Here is a 7,700-nt window from a genome sequence, read left to right as displayed (position 1 = left end):
TTTGACTTTGAATTTTTTTTTTTTTTTTTGTTATTTTCAAAGAGTAAGAAAATATTTGAGTTTATTATATGATAAAGAATATCCATGAATTGACCCCACAGTTGAAGTTTCCAATTGTAAATATTTGAATGACAATCTGAATATTCTACTGTGATATTATAGTCCGGAGACAATATTTTTTATCGCAATACAACCAATATAAAATATAAACAAATGATACATCTTTGTTTGTAATTTCATGTGATAATATTCCTCGTCTCAACCTATAACATTGTGGATCCTTAAATGATAATCTGAATATTCTATCGTGATTCTATAATTGAGGGGCAATCTTTTCTAGCAATAGAACTAATATAAAGTGTAAAAAAAATATGATACATCTTTGTTTTTAATTTCATGTGATAATATTCCATCTGAACCTATCACACAGTCTTGAGGGACCAGTTTATTTTCTAAATGGGAAATATAACAAGTTGTTTTCTGAAGTCCATTTAATTTTTCCTCGTATTTAATCCACATCCAATTCTATAAATTAAGAACAAATTCGTCTCACACCAAACAAAACCCCTGATTACTCATCGATTCTTCGACGATCGGCGGTTAAGCACGGTGGGTGATGGGAGGCCAAGGGCAGATGCGATTGTGGCGGCGGGCGGAGGAAAGAATCAACCGCGCCTTCGCCGACAGCGCCGTCGGCCGCTACTTCAAGGTCGACGCTCGCGACACCTATTTCACCAGAGAACTCCGCGCCGGGGCTGCCACGTTCCTCACCATGGTCTACATCGTGTCCGTCAACGCCGCCATCCTCACCGCATCCGGCGGCCCGTGCACCGTCCGTGACTGCTCGCCGCGGCCGTCCACCAACTCCTCCGCCTCCGTCCTTCCACCTGGACCCGAGTGCAAGTTCGACGGAAACCCGGGATACCAGGGCTGCCTGGCGCGGATCCAGAAGGACCTCGTGGTGGCCACGGCCGCCACGGCCGTGATCGGCAGCTTCGCCATGGGCACGGTGGCCAACCTCCCCTTGGCGCTCGCCCCTGGAATGGGCTCCAACGTCTACTTCACCTACAATATGGTGGGCTTCCACGGCTCCGGCCGTTTGCCTTACGAGACCGCCCTCGCAATCATCATGGTCGAGGGTTGTCTCTTCCTGGCGATCTCCTTGCTCGGCCTCCGCTCCAGGCTCGCCCGCCTCCTACCGCGCTCCATCCGCCTCGCCTCCGCCGCCGGCATCGGCCTATTCCTCGCCTTCACGGGCCTGCAATCCCAGGTGGGCGTCGGCCTGGTGGGGCCTAGCTCCTCCACCCTCGTCACGCTCACTGCCTGCGCCCGCACCGACCCCGCCACCGGCCAGTGTCTCGGCGGCAGGCTGCAGAGCCCCACCTTCTGGCTCGGTGCCGTCGGCTTCCTCATCACGGCGATGTGCCACGCCCGCAACGTCAAGGGAGCCATGATCTACGGCATCATCTTCGTCACATTAGTCTCGTGGATTCGCGGCACCAGCGTTTCGATGTTCCCCGACACGGAACAGGGGAACGCCAATTTCGACTACTTCAAGAAGGTCGTCGACTTCCATTTGATCGACGCAACCGCCTGGCGAATCAGCTTCGCCGGCTTCGGAAGGAGCGAGGTGTGGCTGGCGCTGCCGACGTTGCTGTACGTCGACATTCTCGAGACGACCGGGTCGATGTTCTCGATGGCAGAGTACGCGGGGTTCACGGACGGTACCGGCGGGTTCGAGGGCGAGTACCGGGCGTTCGCGGTGGATGCGAGCTCCACCATCGTGGGCTCCATGCTAGGGACCACGACGGTGACGACGTACATCGAGTCGACGGCCGGGTTGCGGGAGGGCGGGAGAACAGGGGTCACGGCAATCATGGTGGCCGTGCTGTTCCTGGCCTCGCTCTTCTTCGCGCCTCTGTTCACCAGCGTCCCGGCGTGGGCGGTGGGGCCGTCGCTGGTGCTGGTTGGCGCGATGATGATGGTGGTGGTGCGGGAGGTGGATTGGGCGGAGCCGAAGGAGGCGGTGCCGGCGTTCCTCATCATGCTCCTGATGCCGCTCACGTACTCGATCGCTTATGGGATTGTCGCCGGCATAGGGGCGCACATTGTGCTCCACCTGTTCGATTATATTACCGCGGTTTACAGATGGTTCGACAACACGAAGAAGAACACCGATGGAAAGCATGTTTTGGCCACAGAGACAGAAGGAAATACCGCTGCAATTGCAAATGCTTCTGTTTGATTAAGATCAAGTCGTTACACTTGGAAATCGCTAATTACATCTCAAATCTTCCATTGGCCAGATGATTAAATTCTCAAAGGATTCTTAACAGTTTAGACCAACGTTGAAGACTGCAACATCTCACATTCTTAGTGATTAACCCATCTCCCTTGTGCTAAGCTCATGGAGAGCTTGCTATCTATATATATATACAAGAACAATGATGTTTAGAAATTGTGTGACCTCTTTAATACTAAAGTGATATTACCTTTGACGCAGCGGAAACTTCTAAAGAACTATTGATTCAGTAAAATACTAGAAAAATAAGTTTCTAAAAACTCGTTCTTTTGGGAAAAGGAAACTTCCGGAAAATTTAGTGATCAAAACAACTATCCTGAAATCAACTAAACAAAATAACATAAAAAAAACATAAAGACTTTAAATGACAATTTTTTTAAGATGGGATTTAAATGACATTTTTGTAAGATGGTATTGAGCCGTTATGAGTTACAATCAGTAATCAATTGTAAATTTTTGAACGAGCTCGATTTGATATATTAAAAGTTATGTGTTTAAATCTGAGTCAAAAATTATAATTTTTCAAAGTTGAGTCAAGCTGAATATTATCGATAATCAATTGTAGTGTTTAAATTTATTTGATAAGATAACTAAGTCAAACTGAGCCGAACGTAAAATAAACCAAGTCATTAAAATAATTGATTAGGCGTGGTTTGCTTTTTTTTTTTATGAGCTTGAGTTTGATTCGTTTTAATATTATCAGACTCTTGATTCAAGTTTGTTTGATTGTTTGAATCTTTTACATTTTAAACTTGTTTGATTAGTTATTGAGTTTGATAATAATTTTTTTTTTTAGTAAGTTTATAAATGAATATTATTCATGAATATTAATGAGTTGAATATATATATATATATATATATATATATATATATATATATATATATATATATATATATATGAGAAATGTTATACTACGGATCATTATTTACAGATTGCTACGGACTAAATGTCATGTCATTATTTTATTATTTTTTTATAAAAATATTTCTCTTTCTTCTTTGTTTTTTTTTTCTCCTGCTTCCTTCGTTCTCGTTTCGCCGAGAAGCAGTTCACCGTGCCTCGTCGCGTGCCCGCCACCCGCCCTGCTGCCGGCCATCTGCCCATCGTCAGCAGCCTCCGGCCGCCTGGATCAACCCACACTATAGCCCAGGGGAAAGGTGAACTCGTCGGGGATTGCGGCATGGATTCCGGCCACATCTCGATTCCAGCCGCGATCCAATGCGCTCGCGACCATGTTGGGAAGGCGACCGAATTCCGGCGCTTTCGCAGCCGGAGGCAGGCGATTCCGATCACAACTCCATTCCAGTGGCGATCAAGCTTGATTTTAGGCGATTCCGACAGTGTTGGCAGGCGACCGGATTCCGGCGCAGTCACATCCGGATTCCGGCCGTGATCACGCCGGAATCCGGACGCGCCTTCGTTAGAATCCGGAGGTCGCTGGCGGTGGGCAGATGGCCAGCGACAGGGTGGGTGGCGGGCACGTGACGAGGCACGGTGAACTGCTTCTTGGCAAAACGAGAACGAACGAAGCAGAAGAAAAAACAAACAAAGAAGAAAGTGAAAAAATTTTATAAAAAAATAATAAAATAATAATATGATATTTAGTCAGTAAATAATGATCCGTAGCATAAACCGAGTAAAGGGTGATCCAACACTATCGTCACCTCTACAGAAGCAGGCGAGTACGCTACACGAGTTTTGAATTTCAGCACCATGATGGGATCCCACTTTAAGGCACCCAAATTCATCTCGTGTTCTGTTTCCAACATGTAAAATCCAACGGGGAGCACTCTGCAGTCAAAAGCAGTAACAAGCATGTCCATGTGCCTTCGAGATGCTAGCCACATCGCTTTTGACAAACTTCTCCAATCAAACTCGTCCGAAGTCAAAACATACCAATATTTCCTAGGACTGCCTGATCAGTGCTCGTCGGCATTACTCGCAGCCTTATAAATTGGCACTCCACGATCCAATCTGCAAGCCATTAACCTCACCGAAACAAGCGATATTGTTGAAATTACGTTGCGATGAGCAAACAAAGCAAAAACAAAAATAAAAATCTCAACTCATTTATTAATGCTTTCTTCACTCCAAAGTAGTGCGGATAAAAGAGGGAAAGAAATTGACAGCGAATGCAAGCGAGCACAATTGTTGTTCCTTGTCCCACTTTAAAAAATTGGTATGATCATTACGTGAAAAATGGGTTCATCAACGTCACATACCTTTTTTTTTTTTTTTGATAAAATCTCCATTGATTGGTTTGAAAATCTAGCTCATGACCAAATTCAATTGATTAAGAACCAATTTATAAGAGTCTGAACTATTGTGATAATGAACCAAGTGCACAAGGCACCTTGGAAAGAAAATGTTGGTCTCGTAGGGTTTATAGCAACTACTGAAAAACCACAAATCTTCTCTCACCAAACACTGACGTCTCTTAACGTCAAATTCCCCCCTCATCTTGAGAGTCTTAACAACTATTTTGCATAACGATCTTCACTACCAGCAGCAACTTCCAATTTCCAAGCTTATAATGCCATCAAATCCAACTCCACCAGAATCATTATCCTCATAATAATCACCCAAATAGTCATTGGACATTCCATTTATCTAGTCCACTAGAGGGGCAATGTACAAGCCTACAATTGATAGAGGCCTTTAATGTTGGACCATTCCTTTAAGGTTGGGCTAAAGTAATGGAATTGATATAGAAAAGGAACTCTTGATGCCATTGCCATTAGTACAGAACCTTCAGAGAATACTGTCCTCAAAACTAGTTAAAGCTAATGCCTTCTTGGGTACTTAACCGTCTCCCTCGTAATTTATTTATCTGTATCTTATCGTTGGACTGACAATATTAAATTGTTAAGAATGAGTGATATCATCTTTGCTTAAAAACTAGCTATGGCAAAAAATAAGCAGAAGCTGAAAATTGTCCTAGCCTGTTTTACCTTATTCAGTGACCTAAGCATAGTTTTTTACCAAGATCTGACTCAGAAACATTGCCTCGAACGAGAATATGGGGGGGGGGGGGGGGGGGACCTAGCAGACTACTTATTCAAAAGTGAGACTCTCACTGTGCTCTTAAAACTCCCAGAAGCTCATTCGTCATTTCACCTTAATGGACACACCCCATAGGTCAAAATGAAGAAGTGACACCACCACTATGCTCGTAGGGCTCCCTAGCCTTCGTATTTGTATTTGTATTTGGCTCTATGTAGGGAAGTTGAATTGTAAAAGTGAGACCACCAAAGTGCTTTTCTGTGTAATTCTAAAAGCTCATCTTTGCCCTCAAATATGCAATTTTATCTCTTTGTGTTTATACGATGAATAGAATGTTCAACAATCTTCCATGATAAAAATTAGTCATTGAAAAATAATAATAGATCTAGTTAGCTTCTGACTAGCTCTAGGGTGATCATCCTAGTCTCATAAATTTTTTCTATTGGTCATCAGGATAAATCAGGAAACGCTCACAGTTCGTGACAGACAGCTAAGAAGCTCAGCATTCTTTAGTTGCATATCCCATTTAGAGGAAAAATTTCTACAAATTCGTCATACCTGAGGATCTAATCGTAGGTATCTGGGTGACAACTTGGATACCCTGCCACTGCACCATAACACCGGGGGAGAAAATTGTTTGCTGGAGATTACAAGGAAAGTTGCTGAATTGAAATTTACTCAAAGTTTAACTTCAAAACTGTTGAGATACCTAAGCTAATAATCTCAAGTTGTCAAACAGGAAGGAATAGTTACTTGGAAAGCTAGGCTGCTTGGAAGACTTGGCCGAGCTGAGCTGGTCAGAGGCTGAGCTACCCGAGTCTAAGTTACATGAGGCCGAGTTGAGCTGCCTGAGGTTGAGCTGGGTTATTAGAGTTCGAGCTAAGCTATCTGAGGTTGAGTTGTTCGAGTGCTCTTGAGTGAAGTTGAGTCATTGAGTCGTCGAGTCATTGAGTCACTGAGTTCGAGTTGGTTGAGTGCTCCTGAGTGAAGCAGAGTCGCAGAGTCCAAGTTGGTCGAGTGCTCCCTGTAGGATTGATGCACATGAGAAATTGGGGTGAATCACATAATTTAAAAAGCTTAATCTTTTTTATGGTTTTGAAAATGAGTATGCAGTGGAATTAAAACAAACAAGTAAGAAAATAAAAGTACGTGATCGGTTACTTGGTTCAAAGCCTTCTGCGACTCCTACTCCAAGACAAGGTTCCGCAGACCTATCGATGGGTAATTTACTAAATTCTCTACCAGTAAATACCAAAAAGATTATTAGTATGCCTTTTAAGTATCTAAATATTCTTTAAATTAGAATGAGCTCAATTTGAAAGAAATGAAGTCTAGGACTTAGTGCCATTATCCAAAGGTAAAAAATTTATAAAAATAAAATGAGTTTTTAGAAACAAACTAAATAAAAAAATGGAAATCGTTAGAAACAAAGCTAGGTTAGTACTTAAAGGATTTAGTCAAGTAGAGGGACTTGACTATAATGAAATTTATGCCCCAATAGCTAGCCTTGAGTCTATTAGGATGCTATTGAGCTATGCAGCTAAAAAAATTTAAATTTTACCAAATAAATGTAAAATCAACTTTCTTAAATGGGCTAATTAAGAAAGAAGTTTATATAGGTCAATCACCTGTGTTTGAAGACTTATATCATCCTGACCATGTATTTAAATTAAATTTTTTTTTATATGGTCTAAAATAAACACCTAGGGCATGATATGAAAGATTATCCACCTACCTAATATCTAAAGGATTTAATAAAGAACGAGTTGACTCGATCCTTTTCAACAAGACCTTGAGTCCAATATTTTTATAACTCAAGTCTAGGTAAATGATATAATCTTTGGTTCAACTAACTTAGAATTTTTGCAAGAAGTTACAACCTTAATGGAACTGAATTTGAAATAAGTCTAGAAAGTAAACTAACATTTTTCTTAAGTCTACAAATAAAATAAAAATTAAATTATGATTAAATTAAAATTAACAATAAAACTTAAAATCTTAATTAAACCTGGTTGAACTTAATTAAACCAAAGCTTAATCTTAACTCTTACCTTTTGCAGGAATCTAAATAAATATTGGATAGTGGTTGCTCTAGACACATGATTGGAGATCACACCAAATTCACTAAGCTAGTACTCAAGAGCCTAGGAAAGGTTACCTTTAGAAACAACAACAACCTTAAGGTAATTGGGATATGTAACATCGAACTTGAGTCTAATTTTATTATTAGAAAAATACTACTTGTTGAAAACTTTGAATTCAATTTACTTACCATTAGCCAATTATGTGATACTGGTTATAAGGTTAGATTTCTGTCATCAACTGTTTGATTCAGCACACAGAAAATCCCAACATTAGACTTAAGGGATTTAGACACAACATCTATGCAATTAA

At 41.7% G+C, this 7,700-nt stretch overlaps 1 protein-coding gene across 1 annotated transcript; it reads left to right on the top strand.

Moving 5' to 3' along the window:
• Positions 1 to 406: 406 nt before the first annotated feature.
• On the top strand, positions 407 to 2,494 carry LOC122024488 (adenine/guanine permease AZG2-like). The gene has a single exon (XM_042583127.1). The coding sequence runs from the start codon at positions 617 to 619 to the stop codon at positions 2,243 to 2,245; it is 1,629 nt and encodes a 542-aa protein (XP_042439061.1). The 5' UTR covers positions 407 to 616; the 3' UTR covers positions 2,246 to 2,494.
• Positions 2,495 to 7,700: the final 5,206 nt, after the last annotated feature.

This window comes from Zingiber officinale, chromosome 9B, assembly GCF_018446385.1.
Source record: "Zingiber officinale cultivar Zhangliang chromosome 9B, Zo_v1.1, whole genome shotgun sequence".
NCBI classification, from domain to species: Eukaryota; Viridiplantae; Streptophyta; class Magnoliopsida; order Zingiberales; family Zingiberaceae; genus Zingiber; species Zingiber officinale.
Note: the sequence above shows the minus strand (reverse complement) of the source record. Positions and strands in the feature narration are given on the sequence as shown.

What these genes read in the sequence shown, in the direction of transcription:
- LOC122024488 (XM_042583127.1), top strand. Translation starts at nt 617, where the DNA reads ATGGGAGGCCAAGGGCAGATGCGATTGTGGCGGCGGGCGGAGGAAAGA.